General features: G+C 39.5%; 2 protein-coding genes across 4 annotated transcripts in view; both read right to left on the reverse strand.

Moving 5' to 3' along the window:
- Positions 1 to 6,318: 6,318 nt before the first annotated feature.
- Positions 6,319 to 12,395, reverse strand: fzd1 (frizzled class receptor 1). Its single transcript, XM_042490672.2, has one exon. It carries the CDS (start codon positions 12,032 to 12,034, stop codon positions 10,373 to 10,375), a length of 1,662 nt encoding a protein of 553 aa, XP_042346606.1. The 5' UTR covers positions 12,035 to 12,395; the 3' UTR covers positions 6,319 to 10,372.
- A 4,546-nt stretch (positions 12,396 to 16,941) lies between these two features.
- Positions 16,942 to 24,856, reverse strand: part of cdk14 (cyclin dependent kinase 14) — a 231,510-nt gene continuing 223,595 nt past the window's right edge. For all 3 annotated transcript variants that reach the window (XM_088084957.1, XM_088084959.1, XM_088084958.1), the window contains one exon: positions 16,942 to 22,255. The gene's annotated coding sequence lies outside the window, so the exon portion shown is untranslated. The remainder of the gene's footprint in view (positions 22,256 to 24,856) is intronic.

Below are 24,856 nucleotides of genomic sequence, written 5' to 3' on the forward strand. Positions count from 1 at the left end.
CAGAAGAGTACATCTTTGTTTTTTTGTTTTTTTTTCTTTGTGGTACAAAGCCACAAAACAGGTTAGTAAACAGTGGAAAGCAGCATGGTGGCCTGTGAAAATGTCACGGTGCTTACTTTGTTTTTTGTTACTAAATTTGAATCAGTGATCCAGCACTGCTTGAACTGGGATAGACAGTATTTTGTAGCTGGCCATCATTGCAACACATCGGAAAAGCGTTTAAAATGAATGTTTCTGTGGGCTGTGTTTCCATCACTGACGACTGGAGCTGGAGCTGGTCAATACCCATGACCAGGCTCAGACTGGCCGGTCTGGCATTTCTGTCAAATGCCAGATGGGCTGGTCTATTTCATGGGCCATGGGGGCAGCCTCCAGCAATTTTAAATAACAATTGTAGGGTGAAAAGAAAAGAAAGATCTGCCGGCAGCGGCCCACTTGATGCTGGGACAGCCCGTCTGATTAGCCCCAAAAATGTAATTAGTTTACCTATGTAAGGCGGATGCAGTGGTGCCGGCCGTTGTCACGTCCCCCCAACAGCTTCAAGTGGATCGGTCCATCATGTAATGTCAGAGTTCAAGCAGGAGCAATCAAGCAGGAAGTAAATAAAGTTTAGGCTAAATAAAAACACAAATGTGATGGAAAAAGGAGCAAAAAAAAAACAGTGGAGCAGATCAGGTTCAAGAAAGAAAAATACTTGAGACTGATGCTGCAGGATGTTTTAAAATTTCAGACTAATTTAAAAATAACATTAGCATCAAAAATCTTTTAATAGCAGAGGTAATGACAGCAATCTGCCGGCAGCTCAGGAGGAGGACAGAGAGGATGAAACAAATTTTGTTTTAAATAAATTCTACACCCTGTTATTTACGAATAGCAGACCGTTGTTATGAACAACAGGCCGTTGCTATGGATTCGGTTCTGATCACAGATGTTTACCGCAAGCTATAAATCACTCTTAAATCAATGTGGAATCCAGGGGTGATGCAGAACCTCTGCACGAATCCTCTCGGGGTTCATTTCATGATGCATTTGTTATTGTGCTGTGAGCCATGAGTCTTCCTGTACTGTAAATCCTGTTGAGATGCAGGTGAATATCTGTGCTGCGCTGGTGTTCATTTAGTGTACTGTGTTAATGAGATGCAGGTGAATTTAACTCTGCTGTACGCTTTAAATCATGTAAATGCTGTTAAGATGCCAGAATTCCCAACATGACTGGACCTGATTGGTTATACCAAACTTCTGACCTAAACCTGACCCCGATGCGGTTTATATTTTTGTAGTTTTGTCCTTTTTTCCACCACAATGATTTCTCCTGACTGTATGAGAAAACATAATTTTTCATATTTACTCTCTGCTGTGTGTGTGTGTGTGTGTGTGTGTGTTACCCTCAGATGCTTTCAGCTATGTACCAAGTCGTAAAAAGATAACGATCTTTTATGTGGATTATAAAATGACCTTTTTATTGCGCTAAAAAATGTTGCCTCGTGTAACAAGCGAGCCAGCTCGTATAACCACCACACACAATGATATGATACAAAGTGTGTCCTCCTCATACCATAAAAAATTATATAGATCATTAAATAATATACAGTGAGTGATTCAATGAAATAAATGTGATTTTCTTTTCATGCAGAAGTGAGCTGGAGTCACAGGAGTTAGACCAGCATGTTCTGTCTACTGTGATGCACAATATCTTGTTCTTTTACAATAAAGAGGAACTCCAATTATTCAGTGCTGCACTTAAATAAAGAAACACAGTGATCTAAAAGTCGCTGTGAGGCTAAGTGAAGTCGAGGGGAGCTACAGCTACTTTGAATATTTATCTTTTCCTTATGCAAAGGACAGAGGACGAGCAGACATTACCTTTCCTCCAACACTCATTAAATAAACAGCAGCTGCCTGAGAAAACCTTCCTCACTATTTTAACTTTGGTATTTTTCAACCTGGACCCTATTTTCCCACGTTTTGTGGAAACAACAATTTTTGAATCTGGTCCAGTATAGCAGCATTAATATTTGTGTCTACTTTTAATTATGTTGGGTTTTTTTTGTTTTTTTACTGTAAATGCTGTATTTATGTGATCTTGACGTGAATATTTTTTTGTCTTCTTTTTACCATAACTGTTATTGTATGCACATATTATTTGTAACCTTGATATCTTCTCTTTTTTTCTTTTTTCTTTTTCATTACTAAAAGCCTTACTAGAGACAAGAGTTGGGAACATTCAAAGTTTTACAATGTTAATTCACATTGTCACTGTCAAATAAACTATATATATATAAAAAAAATATTAATCAAGAGCACTGCAGCCAGCAGCAGCCAAAGAGGGTGCAATGTGCACCGTCAACTTAAATTCACTGAAAGTGCTTGTTTTTGCCACTGACAGGCTCAGATTAATATTACAAGTATCTACATTTTGGGAAGAGATGGACCTTTTTGTTAAAGACTGAGATCCATTTTGTTTAACCAGAACCAGCCCTGAAATAGCTATTGCAAAACCCACCAAACTCCATTTAAATAAACAGTAATGTTAGTGTGAATAGAGCCAGCATATATTCACATCTAACTGGGTAAAGTGAGGATTTATTTCAATCAAAACCAGAGTTAGCGATTGCTAGGACAGTGGAAAGAAGCACCAAGCTGGCTTTTGTGAGTATTCTTTTGTTTCTGTCGAATTTTGAAGAAATATGGAAAGAGTCTGGTGGGTTTATCAAGAGCGATTAAGGGGCTGTTTCCAAAAATTCTCTTTACCAAAAAGGTCTATCTCTTCAAGGATATTTTTGATGAGAACAATCTGAGCCCATCATTGACAAAAACTAACACTTTAAACAGAGGTACATTAATGTTGCGCAAATGCCCTAGTGGTTACATTGCAGCCTATGTTGCAGCTGCAGTGCTCTTTATCAATACTGGACCAATTTCAAATATCGTTGTTGCTATTAGTCATGTGGACACAAAAACATGGGTAAATAACTGCCAGGTTGAAAAATACTAAGTTACTGTTTAAAGGTCCCTTTGGTCTAAATCTCATTTAGTCTTATATGAAGTCTAAGGTGCTGTTGGCATGGCAACAGTTCTTGCATGAAACATTAAACTTTTGTTGCAAATTGACCTTCTGTTCACATGACAACAGCATTTTGGGGGCCTGTAAATGCAAACTTTTGAAACCAGATTCCAGAATGTAATCTTCTGAAAAAATAACCTCTTTTGTCGCCATGTAAACTGTCAATGCGCGGATCATTTGAGAACGGTGATGGCACAGCTGCACTTTGCGCATGCACGTGGTGTTCTTCTATGGTGTGTCATTACAAAGTTACACCGCCAGCTACTGTTGCCGGTTGTTTTTGCAGATCCGTGTGCATGAGGATTGTTCTCACAATCTTATCATAATCTTTTCTGTTTTTAGTAGGGCCTTTCTCCTCTACACATGGCCTAAAGGTTTAAAGAAAAAGAATGTCCAAAGTAAAGACAGATTTTCTTGATATACACATATTTTACATTAACGCAATGATATAACATGCAATAATATACGAAACTGCCCTTGGCACAAGCGGTATCACCTCTTTCCACAGAGAAATCTTTGTTGCTTTAAAAAAATAAAAGGTCTTAAAGACCCAATCTTACGGCAAGGCCTTCAGTCTGAGCCACTGTTGGAGAAGTGTTTGTCTTTCTGCAGCAGGAGCTGGAACACTGCTGCTGCCTGATTTCATCTTTAGCTGCCCCCAAAAGCATGACACATGTAAAACAATATTCTCCATGTTCATATCCAGATCATACAGTAAAACCAGATGTGAGTATTAAAGCTACTGAGCAGAGCGGGACTATGATCCCTAAACGCAGCCACAGCCCCACTTCTACATTAATGCAAGTCTGCAGAAAAATCTGCATTACAACAACTGAGTCCTTCCAGTGTTTTCTATCCTCTGTCTCCCACTACTGCTGCTGAGGTCCATGTGGGAGATGAAACTCACAATCAAAGCTCAAAACTATAACATACAAAGGCAGCGACTGACTCACCATGAGAAACACCCTGACTATTCAGCATTACTGTGTCAAAAATATGTTCTGGTTTCTAACAAAGAAGGCCGCTCCTCACAGCTGTCATATTCATGCGACAGTCTGCGTCAGGACTCAAAGAGCCGTGCGCTGCTGGATTTAGGAGCTGTGTCTGATAAAAGGTGGAAGCAGCGTGATGTGAGGAGCAGCCAGGAACAATGACTGTGGCAGCTGACCCATGAACAAGGCGGCCACGCCGGGGTCAAAAGTTTTTTTTAACAGCTGTACTTTATGAGTGCAACTATACAAGGTCACATGAGCTACATTCTAGTCATGCAGGAAATGAGTTAGACAACTTTTTCATTCTGAAATGACTGATGAAAAGGTAGAATTGCTTCTTTTTACAGTTTCTTTGCGATTTTTTTGCAAAAGATTCATATTTCTTGTCCTAATACAAACTGTTTTATATATATAAAACAAAATACACGCATTTCACTTATTTGTTTGTGAGCCAAACAAAAAAGTGAAATTTGAGTATTTTTACCTCCTTTATCTAAAGACTTTCCACCTTTTCAATTTTTTGGAATAAGCTCAATGGATTTTGGGTTTAGCACTCCACACAACTTTTTCTAAATATATAGGAACTTTACTATAGAATAAAGCTGGTTTTAGGTCTAAAAATGGAAAACAAAAATTCTGTGGATCCAAAAAAAAATCAGTCTCCCATCCATTACAGATTTGCACAAAACTTAAGCAATATTTTTATAATGTCAAAAAAACACAATTGTTAGATGATTGTGTTTCCACATAGAGATGTTATGCCACTTATTTTCTGGTGATAACATTCTAAGAAGCATAGTGATAGATGGTCAAAACATTAGCAGCTTTATTTCTTTTGCAGACGCCGCACTAACCACCACGTATGAGGGATTTCTGGGAGGTGATAGTCCACAATTTCACAGACGAATTGTAGATTCACATCTTCCGCTCAACTTTTGAAGAGTTATGTGATGCAATAACACCTCTGTTGCATCATGAGGGAGCCAGTTCCTACTGACAAGCACATAGCCATAGCATCGTGTGACCTATAGAAGCCAAAAAAGTGTTTCCATTGCAATTTTGCAAAATATGGCTTTTCCGAATTGTCTTAAATACCCCCTTATGCGAGTGTAATTACTTTTTTTGCGATAAATGGGAGTTCTGTGCGACATCGTTTCCATTAGGTGTATTTTATATTCATAATTTCAGGAGATAATGTAAACCTGCCTCTTGTCTTTGGAGCAGTTCCAAACTTTATACTTGATGACATCACTGGTCTGGTTTCTGGTTTTGAAATAGAGGAGCTCAAGATCACAAATACTGATTTAACTTTCCCAGGGCGTAAAAACAGCATATTGGAACACTTCATTTAGGTGCTGTTCCCCTCTAAAGAAATCAGAGTGATGAGGACAAACTCCAGTCCCCCTTCTGCACAAAGTCCAGTCAAAGTAAATATGAGGGCTCAGTAATTACAACCAGTCAAATCAATTGCATATCTCCTAAAATTTTCACAGAATTCTCCCAGAATTTCCATTTCTGATACTACTCCTTCACTGCAGCTTAGCAAGGAAACACCATCCAGAGAAACACAAAGGCACGTTCTACTCGAAATCAAAAGTCAAAATGTTTCCATTTCTGAATTATGTTCAAAACCTGCAGTAACAACCAAAACACCATTAATCTTACACTAACACTATTTTCATTTTCAATTATTTTGCAGTTTGCTCAGTTAAACAGTTTTCTTCAAAATGTAAGAAAACAAGACAAAAATGCTCATTAAAATCGTCCAAAACTCAGGATCTGACCAACAATCACAACCTAACTTAACCCTCATTAAACAGTTACTAATTTTTGCTCCACAAGTCAGAAAATAAACAAATGGCCATTAAAATGTTCATAAGTCTGACCAACAATTAACAACTCAAAGATATTCAGTTTGAGCATCATAAATGACCAAATAAGGCTTTTTTTTTTGCTTGATATGTTGCTGAGATTTTGATTTAAGACCATTTTTAAAATAACCGCTTGACTATGCTGTTACATCAGCCTCAGAAGAATGCACAGAATGAAGAACATTTTGTCCTCCATCAGCTGACAAATGGGAGAAGGGATGGCCTCAAAACCAGCATAAAGAGGAAGAGTGGTCTTTAAATAATAGTAACTTTTTCAGAGCACACATGGCATATAAGCACTAAGACAGACTTGAAATCTGAATCTCTATAATGGCAAACCAACAGATTTCTGTACTTGATTTAAGGTGAAAAAAAGAGATTTTACAACGACTTGACAGTTGCAATGGTGAGACTGTTTTTATTCTCATAAAGCAATCAATGTAGTGTGTATATATAAGATTTTTTTTCTATAAATATAAAGGTTCTCTTCATAGCAAATGCAAAGGAAAATTACTTCAAAGCTGTGACTATTGTAGAGCTGTCAACACAATAAAAGGATTATTATGAACCGGAAGCACCGTGTGGAAGAGCATTTGACAAGAACACAAGTCACGATGTGTGTGTGTGTGTGTGTGTGTGTGTGTGTGAGCTGCATTGACAGCAGCCGCTCTGCATTTCAACACAAGGCTTCCTTTCTCCTGCAGTGGAAGACATGCGAGCTGCTGGCTGCTCTTCAATCCCACAGCGCAGACACACAGCTATGTTCACCGGGATCAGATTACTCTGCAGATCAACCCGAGTCTCCTCTCAATGATAACTGACAGATTCAAGCTCCGAGTTTAAAAGAATGTGCCGGGAAAAAATGAATCCAAAATGTTTTGTTTTTTTTTTGTTACAAACATTACTGATATGTGCTTGTAAAACAACTTCCTCCAACTTTAAACCGCAGTTTTAACCCTGTTTACAGTGCTGCGCTCACGTTTGGACACCCCTTAGACTTCAATTATTCTAATGAAGTTATGATACATGTCAAATGTAGTTTTCATTATATGTATACAGACTTACATACCTTGTGCTATTAGGCTTTTATCAAAAACAGATATGAGGGAATTTACTATTGAATACTGACTCAAAGTACTTCCTATACCAGATACAGAAAGGGGAGTATTATTAGTTATTTTTCTGTTAAAACCTGAACTATCTCGGCCCCTAAGCTGTTCCAAAAGCCTCACGTTCCGCAACATGATCATGTTTCGTAAAACTGGACACATGCTACACCTTGAAATTATTATACTGGATTTAGTTTTCACTTTTGCTGGCAGCAAAAGTCAAAATGATTCCAGGTCTCAATTATGTTCAAAACCTGCAGTGACAACCAACATTTAAGAGCTAAGTGGCATAAGATGTGAAAGATAAGGCAAATATTAATTTTATATTGGCACTATTAATCTCACACTCACAATTGTTTTCATATTCAATGATTTTGCAGTATGCTCAGTTAAACAATTTGGTAGGTTTTTTTCTTCAAAATGTAGAAAAATAGACAAAAATGCCCATTAAAATGCTCCAAAGTCTGACCAACATTTTAAAACCACAAGATATGTTCCAAAAAAATGTTCCAAAACTCAAGGTCTAACAAACAATCAAAAACCTAACCCGAATCCACTAAATTAAACCACCATTAGTTTTTCTTTAAAATGTCAGAAAATAGACAAAATTAAAATGTTCCAACATCTGACCAACAATTACAAACCATAAGATACTGAGTTTACCATCATTAATGACCAAATAATGCATTTTTTGCTTGGTAAATTTCCAAAATTCTTAAAATTATTGATGTAGTTTGAATAATTTTCTTTCCAACAACAAACCCCCTCCCAAAGCTAATCTATTATTCAATCAGTTGCTCTACTCTGATGACACAAAGGGTGAATCTGCTTTTCTTTCATTAAGTTGAACTAAATGCATGAAAATAAATCAGATTTTCTTAGTGCTTTAGTGTTATAAAAAACAATTATTTAGGGCTGGGCAATATATCAATATACGAGATTTTTATGGAACAGTAACCATTTTAGAAAATATTGCAGTTTCATGGTATCATAGAATTAGTATTACCAGTCACAGTGACCCTTAAAGGTTTTATTACTATAACTGAAAGTTGAAAGCGTTTATTAGAATGGAAGCATAAAATCAAAATAACGAGATTGAGATTTGAGATTGAGTGAGATTCTCTGTCCAATTTCATGTTTTCATTACCACACATAAGCAATTGTACACAGCATGATAACCACCAATTTTCATACCATTGTATACCTTGAAACCGCTGCTATCCTAATATTGATAATATGTATACCGTGAGACGAGATATCGTCTTAGATTTTGGATATTATAATATTATATGTGTTGTTTTTTCATGGTTTCAAAGGCTGCATTACAGTGAAGTGCTTTTCTGAATTTAACTCTGGCTGTTGTATTATTTGCCTTACCCCCTTAGTTATGATATCCACATTATTGGTGATTATTTAAGAAAAAAAGAATTTGGTCAAAAAATATTGTGCTTTTGAATTTTCTCTATATTGCTTTGCCCCTGGATTATTATTATTATTATTATTATTATTATAAACTTTAAAGTCCAAAGAGAGTCCAATGATTTACATAGCACTGTATGCAGGGAAAAATTGTTTAAATTTAAAGTATGTTTTCACACACAAACAAACACGCCGCGCGCACGCGCGCACACACACACACACACACACACACACACACACACACACACACACACACTCACACACTCTCTCCTCTGCTTCATTTGCATGTTTTCCAGCGGTGTGTTTTCACTCATGTTGCCACTGCAGGCAGGTTTTTTACTCGAAGTTCACTAAACACAAATACAGTCCATATGAATGCTGTTTTGAATCACCTCTGACAAGGAACAAACCAGTGTTTGTGCATGTTTAAGACCCTTGTAGTTCATATGACACCAGCTAACACCATGCTGAAATGTTTGATATGTTTTAACCCTTTAACACCTGGATCGACATCAGATTTCTTCACTAGCATTTAAACCTCTAAAAACATAGCACATTTGTTTGATTACTTTAAAATATGGGGGAAAAAAACAAATGAGTAACTTAGCAAGAAATAGCCAAAAGGCAAAAAATAGTAAAAGGTGAAAAACAGAAAAAAAGTGGTAAAAGGTGGCATTGAAAGCACCTGAAAATTAAGGAAAGGAAAAAATGAAGGAAAACTGTAGAAAACTATATTTTTTTAAAAAAAAATTATGGTTTAGCACTTTTTGAGGTAATTTTCTTTCCATTTTTCCATTTAAAAAAAACTTTATTTAAAAACTTATTTTTAAGGTCATTTTTGTGACTTTTACTAATTTCATGTCATTTTTTGGGCCATTTCTTGTTAAGTTGCTCATAGCCCTCCCACACCTTTGAAAGAAAATAAAGCCAATTTGCTCAGGTATTAAAGGGTTAAACTATTATTTTATTCATCATCTTATCTGCTTTCGTTTTGTTCAAAGCTGTGAAATTGTTGAGTCATATTACAGGGAATCAACTTACACAACACCTGCATTATGCAACGATAACATTAGCAAAGACAAAACGAAAGCAGCCGCTGTGCAGAACGACCTAAATCGAGCTGTTTTAACGTGATTTACAAACTGTGGCTCAAGAAAAGGAAATATTTTTCCAGGGAGGTCATAAAATCCTATTTAAAGTATTGCCTGAGAGGAGGCAGTCTTGTAAAATACACACAATTTTCCGAACTAAAACATGCAAAAACACTCGTACGGTCCTTTAACGTGGCATCATTGTGTGTGCTTTATTTGGAAAGGAATGATCTAACTGTCAGGGCCTGAGCTACAGGCCACAAGCATCTGTCACAATGCCTCACATTCAAAACCTGTGCACCGTTTCTTGTCCCAGACTGCTGACATTTCCCTTCAAGAGCCGGGGCAACTGCTGCGCGACTGTATAACAGACACAAACTACAGCTGGTTAATCAGGATAAAGAGGGAGCCACGAGGAAGCACTTGGGTTTCACGGGACTCTGCTTAGAATAGACCCGGCGCTCACAGGCAGTTCACTGATCAAAGACGCCAGCGCTTGATGCAAAATACTCCCAGTGGTGTCCACGGTAAGTCAGATCATGGGACCTCGGGATCCTTGATGGTCAGCTGGCTCTTTGTGATGATTAAGTACAATTCCATAACGTCCAAAGTATGAAAAAAAGAGGTTTTTTTAAAAAAAAAGAAAGACTTTTTTAAATCTTTAAATACAAATATATACTTACAAAAATCTCACAAATGTATATGTACATTAAAAAACATACCAAGTATCTTCTGTAAGTCCAAGAAAAAAATCAAAAGTAATGAAGTGGATTATCATTCAGTTTGTCACTAAGAAGTCTGTGTGAGGGGACGGGGTTAGTCCACATTACACTGTGGTCTCCCCCTGTTTACTGTTGGCCAGTCTTGTGTAAAACCTCCTCCACGAGTTGAGGGTCTTCCCAGACCAGATCCAGAAGCCGGAGGTGATGCCGACAATAAGAGTCATGAGATACTTTATCATAAAGACGGTGAAGTCTGGGCTCATGTTGGGGTGGTTCTGGATCGGACACGGCACCGCGTACGTTTTACACGTCTGGCTGATCCACGTCCTCTCCCACTGCTCCCTGAAGGCCTGCTCGTAGAAGTAGCACGCGATTACGATGGTGGCGGGGACCGTGTACAGCACGCTGAAGATCCCTATCCGCACCATCAGCTTCTCCAGCTTCTCCGTCTTGGTGCCGTCATGCTTCATGATGGTACGGATGCGAAACAAAGACACAAAGCCCGCCAAGAGGAAGGAGGTCCCGATGAAAAGGTAGACAAACAGCGGCGCCAGGACAAAACCTCGAAGGGCGTCCACGCTGTTGATGCCCACGAAGCAGACGCCACTCAAAACATCTCCATCCACCTGTCCCACAGCGAGAATAGTGATGGTCTTGATGGCAGGGACGGCCCAAGCCGCCAGGTGGAAGTACTGAGAGTTCGCCTCAATGGCTTCGTGGCCCCATTTCATCCCCGCTGCCAGGAACCAGGTGAGCGCCAGGATGACCCACCAGATTGAGCTGGCCATGCTGAAGAAGTACAGCATCATGAAGAGGATGGTGCAGCCCTCTTTTTTAGTGCCCTGCACCACAGTTCTGATGTCATTGTCAAACCTGTCATTACAAACCACCCGGTCCTCCAGCAAAAATCCAGCGATGTAGGCGATAGACACCATGGTGTAGCAGCCAGAGAGGAAGACAATGGGCCTCTCCGGATAGCTGAAGCGCTTCATGTCCACCAGGTAGGTCAGCACGGTGAATAAAGTAGAAGCACAACACAACACAGACCAGATGCCGATCCAGATCCTGGCGAACTTGAGCTCCTCCTCGCTGAAGTACATCATCCCATGAGACCTCTTAGGCTCGCACGGAGCGCCGCAGTTCTCCTGGCCGAGGAAGCGGTAGTTGAGGTAGGGAGGCACCCTGAGCGAGGCCGGGCACCTGAACTGACCGTTCACGTAGTCTGGAAGCGGCCGCTCGGTGGGGTACGCGCTGGGGCTGTCCGGCTCGGTACGGTCCGACATATTTTGGCCGACGCACAGCTCTCCGGCGCCGTGCACCGGGAAGGTCTCGCACGCCAGGCTGTCGGGCCACTGGAAGCCGAACTTGTTCATGAGCGCCTCGCAGCCCTGTCGCGCGCGCTCGCACAGAGAGCGGCACGGGGGCAGCGCCTGCTCGAGCACCGTGCACACGGGCGCATACATGGAGCACAGGAAGAACTTTAAATCCGGGGAGCACTGCACTTTGACCAGCGGGTAGAACTGGTGCACCTCCAGCCCCGCGTCCTCCTGGTTGGTGTGTCCGAGCAGGTTCGGCATGATGGTCTCGTTGTACGCGATGTCCGTACACAGCGGGATGGAAATGGGCTGGCAAAATCCGTGCTCCGGTATAGACATTCCTCGGTCGCCGCCGCCGTACTGCCCGTTTACGCGGAAAATTCCAACGTTTACAAACAAAACAAAAAACGATAAAGTCCAGACGGCACGTAGGAGCCTGTGGTGAACCATGGTGACCAAAATACCCGCCGCTGCGTTGTGTTTGTTGCTGAACTAACTTGCGTTACCTCGACAGGCAGCAGGCTACTTCCTTGAACGCTCTTTGTTGGTGTTTCTTTGCGGGCTGAAAGCAGCTTCTTCCACCGGGATTTCACTGCTGCGTCCCTCCGCTGTCTCACCGCGCCGAGCTCATGGAGCAATGTGGGGGGAAAAATCCCCAAATTTAACGACAAACTCGGCTTCTCCGGTTGAAATCCACAAAAAAAAAAAAACGTACCGTACTCCTCCGGCACAGGATCGGCTCCGGTCTACAGTCTGCCCGACACTGTGTCAGTCTGCCGTTCAAACCTGTTCTGCGCTCCCTCACTCTCGGTCCCGGGAAAACAAGCACAACGCCGTCCAATGGCACATCCGGTCAAAACTTTCGAAGTAAAAGTGCCAAATAAAGCATTGTAAATAATAAATGGTTTTAAAATGTGTTGAGAAATACAGCGTGGCTACATATCTTAATTATAACAAATGCATTTTTGTTTTTTGGTTTAAATATGTTTTTTATGCTTTCTTTTAGTCAAGAAATCCTTTGCAAGAAAAATAAACATTATGTTATCTGACGGGTTTTACCTGTAAAAATAAGAAGCGTATGGTTTTGAATAACTTACAGGTGTCGATTAAAAAAAATATATTGACAATAGCCTATAGCTCTACTTGTATTTGTGATATTAATGAGATTAAAATTAAGAATCACATTTTAGCTAAAGGAAATTACTCTCATTATTCTTACAAAAATAATGAATTATTACAAATCTCAATAATATATACATATTTGAGGGTGATAGAGAAAAAACTGTTAGAAAAGCCAATACATTATTGTGTTCTAATAAGTGATTTCAAAGAATAATTTTCCCATAAACAAGTTTCCACTAAAATTACCAATAGCTGTTAAAAAATAAAATTACATTGTAAAAATAAATCTACTTGTCAGTTATGAGCTTTGTAAGTAACACACTATCAGCACAATATAGCTGTGCTAAATGTGGTATTTTGGTATTTCAGCTAAACTACATCTGCACTGAAATACTTCCTGTTTTCATCTGTCTCACATTGAGTAGCTTTACAGATCTCCCTCTCCCTCTCTCCCTCCCTCTCTCTCTCTCTCTCTCTCCCCCTCCCTCTCTCTCTCTCTCTCTCCCTCCCTCTCTCTCTCTCTCTCTCTCTGTCTCTCTCTCTCTCTCTCTGTCTCTCTCTCTGTCTCTCTCTCCCTCTCTCTCTGTCTCCCCCCTCTCTCTCTCTGTCTCTCTCTCTCTCTCTCTGTCTCCCCCCTCTCTCTCTCTGTCCCTCTCTCTCTCTCTGTCTCTCTCTCTGTCTCTCTCTCCCTCCCTCTCTCTCTCTCCCGCTGCGTCTCTCTCTCTCTCTCTCTGTCGTCCCCCCCCCCCCTCTCTCTCTGTCTCTCTCTCTCAGTGGGACCTAACAGTTGGGGGGTGAGAGAGGACCTGAGTTTTTCCTAATGTTTGTCAGGATTGCAGAGGTTCACTTCAGTTCACCTCTGGACTGGTGTTGGCATAGCTGCTGGATGTAGTACAGCTCAGCCGAGCATCTTTAAGGACCATTCCAGTATTTTTGCAGGTTTAAGATCCTCCAGGATTTGTGGTGCATTTATAGCAAATAAGCTAAAAAACACTAAGAATGAATTACTGTGCTTTAAGATACAATAAAAAATAAGTCACATTAAACAAATACTGTGGGGAATTGCAATATTCCCAGTTGTACTCGATCAAGTTGAGATTGTAAATTTTTGTCTTTTTCACTTATTTTAGAAATCCAAATTTTATGTTGTCAGATATATTTTAACAGTTGATTTTTCTTTGTTTAGTTGTTTACAGTGAGTCTGGTATGAACTTTACACATAGTCACAATGCTGCAACTATTTTTTTTTATCATCTCTTTTTCTATTTCTTCATTTCTTTTCTGTTGTAAACACAAATATGTCCCACTTATCATTAAAAGACAGGACATTCCTCCATAACAATAGAGACTAGAAAAGACTATAATAAATCCTCTTGTAGCATCTGCTGCATCATGGGAGACAGCTCCTACATCATTTTCATCAAAGTGTTTCCATTGAAATTTTGCAAAGTATGGATTTTCAAATCTCCCAAAATACCACCTCATGCGAGCGTAAAAAAATGTTTTGAGATAAATGGGAACTGTTATTTTTTTAACTGATGTGTTTTCATTAGGTGTATTAAATTCCCAATTTCAATTTGCAGAATTTGAGGGTTAATGGAAACCTGTTGTTTCAATAACATGATAAAGAATTCAACAGGTAAAGGCCCTTATTTTTTTTATTCTCAGGAGTAGATGTAGACCAAAAGAGAGTGAAAAGGAGTGAATATTGAGAAACTAGCCTGAAACACAACTCCAAATAAATGATAACACTTCTCCGTGGATGTAAGTTAACTGTTTGCTAACACATTTGCTATATCGCCTTAAAGGATGATGATGCTGTATGTCAGCATTGTGTTCCCAGCTTGTTTCCGTTGCCCATAAATAGCAAAAAATCAGTAAATGCATCTAACTCGTACTGTTGTAATCACCCCCTTGAAACAGAAAAGGTTCACCTCCTCAGGGTTAATCCCTGACGTGTATTGGAATCTGCTCCACTGGATCCAAGTATGCATGATGCATTTCTGCTCTGTGCCTAGACAAGAGCTTGGGATGATATATGATACTACTGTTAAAGAGCATCTCTAGGCTACAAAATAAATTGCATGAAATGTCAACGTACATGGTAGTGGAACAATATTAGCAACATGAGCCCTGAGGGGTGTTCCACGAAACAAGTTCCACAGAGCCAGGCTTTCTTTGCCTTCGCTGGCTCCACAAACCCTCAAGCCCCAGTCAGAGATAATGTACATCACGATGGTGATTATCAGCTGTCTTTGTTAACCCAGGGTTTCTACCTCAGGCTCTGAGCGCGTTCCCATTAAAAGGGGGCGTTTGGCATCATTTGACTCCTCAACCGCACAACATGGACCAACCACGTGCCGCCTACTTCCGTCTTTGAAGATTATATATAAGGAATATTCTAGCGAAAAAACTGTTGATTCAAATAAGGCATGAGGGGAATGCTGGCAGAAAATTACTAATTATGCCAATTAATGAGTTAATGTATTATTTTTCCACTCAATGCTCTCAAATCTCTAACATGACAACTGCACACTCTACAGCTCGTACACTTTAAACTAGCAGATTTAAAGAAGTATTTCACTGCTGTAAAGATGGTCTTCTAATGATATTAGTCTGTCTTTGCAGTAGAAAGATGCAAATACTTTTGAAATTGGTGATACATGACCAGAACAAAAAACGAAAAAAACCAAACAGATTTGGTGAAACATGTAACCAGTCGCGACCACTCAACAACTGATAAAAGACAGCCAAAAATATTTCCATATTACCACAATGAGGTATCGGGACTTTATGGAACACCCTAGAAAAGTTCATGTTGTGATTTGGTACCAAAAACTTTTGATATTTAGATATATGAATTGGATTTTTTAATGATTTTTTGGTAACTGGATGGCAAATACTTCTATTCTGAAAACTGCTAAACAACTTTGAAAAATATGCAATCATCTGATAAAAAACTCATTTTGATTTATCATGAAGGATCCAGCTAAAAACAAGTTATGGATGGTCACCCTTTCAAAAGTCCAAAATGGTCACCAAAGATTATTTGAAAAAAAAAAATGGAAAGATGGTTTTGGGGGTTTAGACTCTATGAATGTCAGGACATTATCAACTTGACTATATTGTGGCACCTTAGTCTAGATACACCTATTTCTATTGATGGAACTTTCCTCAGTGAAACTTCTCTAGAAAAAAACAAAAACAAAAACAGACTAAGCGATAAAACTCAGACAATTAAACAAAAATTAGCAACAATAAACAAAAAGTCTATAGACACCTTGGCAGGTGCAACAAGCAATATTAGGCTCGAGAAATTAAACAGCCTGACACTTCTTAAGGAAGCAACTGCAGGATGAAACATTACTAAAGCAGTAACACTTAGATTTAATCAATATAAACTCTACAACACTACACTTAAAGTGTACGCGTTTTTACTCACCATGTAATGCACACACAATGCTACATTGCTAGACAATTAGGGTTGGGTACATAGATTGAGTGTAAAGATGGACTGACAGCTCCCCAAAGTGTGACATTTTAATCTGGATCGCCCCCTGGTGTCTGACTGCAGTATAGGTCAAAAACTATAAACTCAAAGTACACGACAAATACATTTTTCTGAAAGATGGTTTCTTACACTGAAAGTAGTTCTCATCACCCTGATGTTTGTTCAAGTGTTTATATGATAAGTTCGGTTTTAATGAGTTATTAAATTATACAAAAAGTTTTTTTTTTCCACCATGACTGACAGCTGTGATAGCCAAACTGTGCACTCGCATTCAATGGGGCTGGTCACGATTGATCAGATGGATGTTTGGTGGGAACTTCCCCACCACAGGTATAACTATTGTGCAGATTCTGGCTCCGAATGACATCACCAGCGCAAGATGGCAGCGGCCATTTCGAGGTATTTTAACATCGCTACAGCGTAGCGAAGGTAAATGGGGGTGTGTCATCTATCTTTATGTTACTGTGCAGACTCTGGCTCTGAATTACCTCACCAGCATGACGCGTCATTGCAAGATGACAGCAGCTGCAACAAAATCTACCAAACGGCCTCTGAACTCGAAAAACACACCCTGTCTGTCCTCGAGCAGCTGGTGATCAAGGCAGGACCCTCAGCACTTTTTGCTAATACTGCCTGCAAAAAGCAAAAGACAACATTAGTTGTTGGACAGCAGCCACAGGCACTCAACACAGAACAGAACTAAAGTCAGAGCTCAACAGACATGTCTGAAGCATTAATAAATTTTATTTCAGGTAAAACAACATTAAACAACATTTACAGAAGGACATTACATCTTCCATAATAACATTACATACAGGTTGTAACAAATAATGCAACAGCTATTCTACTGTATACTATATTGTTTCACTTGATGAAGTGACGACACTTCTGTTTTCCAAACCACTTGTGAAAATGATGTATTCTCAGTGCAGCATACAAAAAGAAAAAGAAAACGCGAGAGAAGCATCGTTGAAAAAAGTTGCAAACATAGATTCATTGTTCAGCACAGCGAGGATGCACGTTGGATTCGACCTATACATTTTTTTCCTACCGATACCACTTCTGTCCATACGATAAACAATGCCAAAAATAGATGCCCTATATTTATATTTATCATATATGTTTATTCATATATGATTTCTCTTTGATAGCATTAAGGGGACCTTTGCAACCCTGTATACAAACATAGTGGAAGCATCACTATTTCACTTTATAGAAGGTGTTTCACCTTCTATCAGTTGACATTTACTTTGCTATTATTTCTTCTTTTTTCCTGTCACAGTGCTAAATGTGCAATTCCACCTTCCTTCACTGGACTTTATTTAAAATATATGAAGAACATTCAAGTTTGAGCAGAGTGCCTTCAGGTACTCTGCCCACACAGGACTCAAAAATATAAGTTTTTGTACAAGACTGCAGGCTGCCAGAACTCCACAGAAGTAAAAGTGTTGAGGGGCAAACAAAGCGATGTGTGCCACACCGAAAGTGTGCACAAGGAGAAACATGCCAAAAATAATTATTCAGCTGCTAATACTGCCTGCAATCCCTTAAAGCCACATGAGGCTGGGCAATCTTAGCACAGCTCGATGGTATTAACCCTCTTCTGTCACGCCGCTTTACTGGCATTACCCACCCCCTCTCCTCCCCTTTTTTTTCTGCCGCACAATCACAGCCTGGGGATGACACTGAAAAGCCGCAAGATAACTTCAAGTACAGTATTTTCTATGAGCTCTCCTCGATCTGTGGTAAAGGTTCAAAACAAGGGAGAATATTTACATTTGTAAGAAGGGATGGTTTGCTTTGCGTCAGGCAAAGCATGGGTCTATATATATATTTTTTATATTTATATATTTATCATTAAGGGAAAAGCAAGTGCATAAAAGTGACTATACAGGCTGGAATGTAGGGCAAACTGATTTTTCTTTAAAGTGCATTTTCAAAACGCTATTGGGGAGAGTCAAGCCCATAATCATTTATTTTGCCTCAGAGCCACTACCCTCTGTGGTTGAAGAAGCTGGACTGGAACACAGTCATGGTAAAATGCCAAAGCACTAGAAGACTCCAATTCCTTCTCTTCATTGCTTTTCTGCTTTTAAGGGATAGGTTCAGATATTTTCAAGTCCATCTTAACTCAAGTGGCTACACTGTAAAAGACAGGAGTAAAAATCCAGTCCATGCTCTTTGCAAAAATTCATCCCAAAGCAAATTTAAAGCGAATTTTCAGAAAACCTGCACAAGAAAATGCAATCAATCAAATATTGGTCAATAAACAGTCCAATTTCGGGATGTGTTTTGTTACTAAGAACAAGGATGATTACATTATGTGAGTGTTGTACTGAGATAGACAATAAAACAATATGAACCTATCCTTGAGTGCAACAGACTGCAAAGCAAATGCCAGCTGGAGGGGGGGCATGGAGGAGCTGCAGGTTTATACTGTACTGGTGCTGATAAGACTAGATGGATGCGGGAAGGTTATCCTAGCAGGCAAGACATCTATATTATAAATGTGAGTGTGTGTGAGTGTGTTTGATAGGCCATGGAGTGACACAAGCATCCACAGCTTCCAATTCTCCATGATGTCACATTTGGCTTATCAACAGTGCAGGGCCAATATTATTGTTTCAATCGATTTCAAACTAATTGAAAAAGAGGAAGCCGTTGTCTTGATAGTACTTCACAATTACCACCATACGTCTACGCTGTAATATTTAGAAATTTTCACACAAAACATCAAAAGAAGACCATAAAACAGTATAAAGCTATTTGCAGATGATACTGCCTTATACAGCTGACCTACGTTGTGGTGTCGTACAAAGTTTCAAAACATTTTGAATGTGGGGGATGTTGAGGGGCACACATATAGGGGAAGTCTCCGCCTGAGAGCACATGGTGGTGAAGGGAATGATCAAAGTTAATCACCACCTACTGTACACATACTGCACACACACTAAAAAGCATTCATCCCTACACTCGTTTGATTTGTCAGATAAGTGAAGCGCCAGATCAATCTTAACATTTGACTCATGAGCTCAACAAAAAGTTGCAGTTATTGACATAAATCATCTATTTCTAATAAAATATTGCAGATCTTTTGTTGGTACCACATAAAGTGAAAGGGAGGATTGTCGTGGGCTGAATCAAACAATAGGCCACACAACCTATTGCCTTGGTGTTTTTTATCTTTTGTACATTAGCTCGTATGCATGGATGGAAGCCCCAATGCTTAGCTATTGCCCGTGTTTAATACACTCACACACTAGCACACATCTCTTTTAGACACACACTTATAGCTGTTGTCAACTATGGTATTGCGTCTATTTTTTTTTTTTTTTTTTTAACGCACACTGGTTGGTGCTGTCCCTGTTGTTTTATATGTGCACCTTCAACATCTCCAGCAGAGATCATCTATGTTAAGAGAGGCTTTTCAGGTGCAACACAAAGCTCATATAAGCCGGGTCTGGGTCCATCATGGAGGTCCATTGGAAAAATGAAAGGTGAATCCTTACTACTAGCACTTTTACTTTTCTACAACCAAGGTCTTACTTTTGCAGTTTTGGCCATCACTTGAATGGATTATTTTAACATTTTATTCACAAACTTTCATGTCACTTTGCAAATATTGAAAAGTCCACTAGAATCATCCATTCCATTCCAAATATTTCAAACCAGCAAAATTATTTTGAAGTGAAAATGAGACTCTGTTAGCCAATAAAAGTATTATAAGAACTGGATACCAGACTCCAAGATGGCATCTTGTCCTTTTAGTGAAGGTTGCTTGCCCAACACATGCTCTGAAACGTATCATCACTTTGAGTTTCTGTTTACGTGGTGTGTGGCCAGCTGCACATGCACATTAGTGGCCAGCCTAACAGACTTTTCACTAAGATGATGTCACACACTTCAAAATAGCTTGTATGGTCTCTAGGAAAGTTTGACGAAAATGTATAACTCATAGTTTAAAAATATGTATCCAACTTTTTGCAGTTTGAAGTGTCATAAGAATTGTTTTACAACCGTATCTATTATAATATCATACAATTAAAGAAAAATATAACAAAATGTAATTATATTGGTGTTCAATGGGTGAAATGCCGTTTAGATCACACGGGATAAGTTTTTATTGCAGTACTTAGGTTGGCTACTGGGTGAAGTATTGCAGAACATTTCTATAAAGTATTTGTGTTGGAGGTTAAAAATGTAAAAATGGCCAATTTGCACATTGCAAACCATTATATCTTAGATGAAGATGTTGCGAAAGTTGTTATTGCCAAGAACTTTCTTGAGAAGTTCTTTTTTTAATCACTTATATTTTAAATGACAGCAGGTTGTCTCTAACCGTTAAGCAGTCAAAGCTGGAGCTGGAATCTTGTTTTTGCAAAGATACCTTGGATACAACAAAAAGTAAAAGGATACTGCGTTCTAAGCAGGGTCCCATTTATTTCAGCGAAAGTTGCTCAGAGGCACATGAAGCCAAAAAAGTTCAACTTCCCGGGTATATATTTAATCAGATCTTTAGGACTATAAGCCATACAGGAAGCACACTACAGACTTTCATGAGCCAAGTAGCTAACTTCTGGTTTATCCCTGCGCTTACTTGAATGGAGATAAAATTATTCAAATGTACGGATCTGCTAAACTTTTGAAATGTTTTTGGACTAATCAAATACCCATAGTGACGAAACCAGAAGTTTGGCTTCAAAGCCCAGCAAACTTCACTGGAGCCAAAAAGATGACTGTTAACTTTTCTCACTGCAATTGTTTTTTGTTTTTTTTTTACAGTAAAGTTACTAGATTAATCATGTTTGTGAGTAATAAATCCTCAGAACTGATGGGAATTCTGGTCAAAACCACAAAAATAAAGACATATGAAATAATAAAATATATAATATAATATGAAATATGCATTTTCTTTGAAAATGTCCAAATTTGCAACCTTAACCAACCCACTGGCATCTAATGAGAAAAACAGAATTATCTGGCAAAGATCAATATGTTATATACAACTACTAATCCCTTTTTACGATTACTTATATATATAAGTAATCGTAAAAACTAAGTATAAGTATTATTTTATTAGATGCAGGATTTCGTGTTCAAATCATATTTTTTGATACCAGAATGGTGACAGGTGCCTGACAGATACCATAGTTAATTCGCTAACAAGCTGTATTATGTTAACACAATATCAGTCTCATGTATTTTTAAGTAGTTTTTTTAAAAACTTTAAACAAGCTGTAAATTTAAAACAACATCAGTTATACTCCTCTACCAAAAGATGAAGGACCTCCATAATGGCTGCCAGAGATGTGTTACACCACCTAAAAGCCCGCAAAAATGATTATTAATGTTTGTGGTTCCACAAATTAGAGTTACATCGGGTAACAAAGAAATGGAAAACATACTTTTTGGGATTTTTTTCTTTAAATGGACTTATTTGTTGTATAGATGTGTTTTTGCTTGTTTGCATGTCTCCTGTGTGAGTCTGTTGAGTTACGCGCATCGGCGTGAGCAGTATAGTGTTGAGAAGATGAAGCGATAATAAAATTGTCCATTATATAGTTTCTAGATGAGTATATCATACATACAAATATACATTCTTAAATAGGAGGCTAGTTACAAACACAAAACACAATATGTACCAATAGTAAAGTCCTTTTGTTTATACTGTGACAATGATATATGAGTTATTGGAACCTTATAAAAAGTAAACAAAATCTGATTTGCAAATGATAGCCTGAAATCTTAGGTACCGTTCATAATGCACACATGCATTCACATCTGTACTCAATGCTAAACTCCTTTCTCATGTGCACGACATACACGCACACACACACACACACACACACAGATACACCCACACTCACACACACATGCACACACAGATACAACCACGCTCACACACAGCCGCGCTCACACGTATTGTGAAGGTAATAAATAAAGAGAACTGGGGCTCTTCCATTCGTCTGGATCCTCCATCTCAGCATCTTTGTCTTCATCTCCATTTTTAATGTTTTTTTTTTTTTTACAACAGCCACCTGAAACACACAAAGAGACAGAACACACACTCTGTCAGTAAATGAGTCCAAACTAAACATCACACCTCACATTTTTTGTTTCTTTAGGGCTCCAAATCAACAGTGTGTTGTCACAATATTAGACATACTGGTTAAAGTGTATCAGACGCACAGTCACTGTGTGGAGGTAATATGATGTGTCAGTGATCAACCATCTCATTCACTCTTTCTTTAGTGAAGAGATTTTTGAGGCCACTGGTGTCTCCTGTTACTGTCTCGGGTTGCAAACAAATGCAGGAAGGAATATTTTAGGGATTAACTTTTTTTTGGTCTTTAGATGAGAAGTGAATCTCATGTCCGTGCACTATTAGGCTAAGTCTGGAGTTGGAGTCAAGGCATGATTAGCTTACCTTTGCATGCAGAAAGGTGTGTGGAGGAAGCAAATTTGTGAATCCTTGAGGGATTGGTTAGGGTTAGGGTACAAATGTCAGGGTGAGCCAATCAGAGGCAGGGTCAAACAGCTTGCCTGGCTGTTTCCAAACCGCTACCAACAGCTTGTCTGAGTATGGCCTCAAGCTAAATAACAGCCTTAGATCCTCGATGTCAAGAGCACGGTCAGCCTTTAGACTTAACCCCGTGAGACCTGGATTGACATCACTTTTCATGTGCTGCGTTCTGACACCTTTCTGAAGTCTTTCAACCTCTGAACCCTGAGCAAATTGACTTGATTTCTTCCGAAAAAAAGGGTAAAAAAACAAGGGAATGAGCAACTTGGCAGAATGTGTCCTGCAAATTGTGAGAAATTAGTAGATTAGAAAATTATGTTTTAAAAATGGAAAAATGTCCACACAGCTATATTTATAATGATCATAATTTAGAATTTATTTATTGGTAATTGTGTTGTTTCTCCCCCTTTTCAGTAATTTATTGCTAATTTTTCTGTTAATTCTTTTCTACTTTTTACTAATTTCTTGCTTATTTTGGGGGTCATTTCTATCCAAGTTGCTCTTTGCCTTCTTCTGATGTTTGTAAAAGACCTCAAGCCAAATTGTCCAGGTTTCAAAGGGTTAAGTCTCTACTTTGGTATGACCTGCCTGAGGAGAAAAAAATACTGGCAGAGTCAGTGACTTCTTCTGAATCACTTTTTAAAACCCATTTCAATCAGGACCACTTCAAGAAGTCAAGAAAAACACTTCTTAGCAGCTTTTAGATTTAGCTTATTGCAGTTATTAGTATTTGGTGGTATGGCTTTATTCTGCCCTTCCACGTGCTTATGTGGTAAGCGTTAAACAGGAACAGCACATGTTCCTGAGGCAGGGAGAGCAGCAGCAGCAGCAAAAATAAAAGAACGCAACCCCCAAAACATCCATACCAGGAAAACCTCCCTGGCCTTCCAAGGCTTCTTGGAAGAGCCAGGAGGAGGAGCTACATGCAAATTGGGTTTACAGGAACTAACGATAAATTCAGGCTTACTCATAAGTAACATATCCAGGAAATTAGGCTATAATTAATCAGTATAACCTTTACAGTTAATTAAAGCCAGCAGATCAAAGGCCTTAGCTTTTTGAGCTCATTTCAACAGCAGCAGCGCTTGACACCATGGCCTGCCTGAACTAAAGCAATGCTCAACTTCAGACAGGACCACTTAGTCAAGAACACTTCTAAGAAGCTTTTAAATTTAGCTTTATTGCAGTTATTGGTATTTGGCGGTACGGACCTGTTCTGCAGTGCCCCTGCCCTTCCACGTGCTTACATGGAATGCATCAAACAGGAACAGCACACGCTCCTGCCCTTCCTGTGCATACAAGGAAGGCTTGAGGCAGAGAGAGGAAATTTATAAAGCTGAAGAGCAGGGGAGGACCGGAGAGCGCCATCACAAAAGAAAGAAACGCCATTCCAATTAGCGCACGGAAGGGACCAGAATCCGAACTCAGACCCGCAGCCAGCATCCAGTGACACCACATCATGGAGGATCGTTATGGCAAGGTCCAAAAGATGGGAAATAAAGGAGCAGCCTTGGGGAATAATGCACAAAGCAAAATTTAAACGACCAAGCAGGGAAAGCAGGTCCTTCTTCAACACGACAGGTGCATCACGGGCTTGCGCAGAATCCTGTGAGAGAGGATGTACCTAAAATAAGACCCGAGAGCATAAGACAACAAAGAGGACCCACCATTTTTTTTTTCCAACAGGCCGAGGAACACCCTAATCCCCTGCGATAGTCACAAAAAGCATACTCCCAGAAGACATACCCAGAGCAGAACGATCGCCAGACAAGTGTCCAGGTCAGCCCGGCGGGACGGACACATCACCACAACCGACAACACGCACGTCACTCAAAACAGAGAAACAGAACAAAGCAAGACCCCAACAAGCATAATGCCACTGCTGGCAAGAATCAGGCCCCTAAGGCTTGGGGAGACTGCAGCAGCAGGGGCAAGAACCCCAGTTGGGACATCGACGTCATCGGGGCGAGGCAGAATGACGTCATCAGTCCGCAATGCAGACGGCAACCCCCGCAGCGGAGTGCCTCCACTTCCCAGTGGCTTTCCCGGCAACCAAGAAAGCACAACAGCTACAGACAGCTTGAGAGGGACATGGCCATGAGTAAGCACAGAGGAC

The sequence above is a fragment of the Plectropomus leopardus genome, chromosome 11, assembly GCF_026936395.1.
Source record: "Plectropomus leopardus strain MGB_pleo_1.0 chromosome 11, ASM2693639v1, whole genome shotgun sequence".
In the NCBI taxonomy this organism is placed as follows: domain Eukaryota; kingdom Metazoa; phylum Chordata; class Actinopteri; order Perciformes; family Serranidae; genus Plectropomus; species Plectropomus leopardus.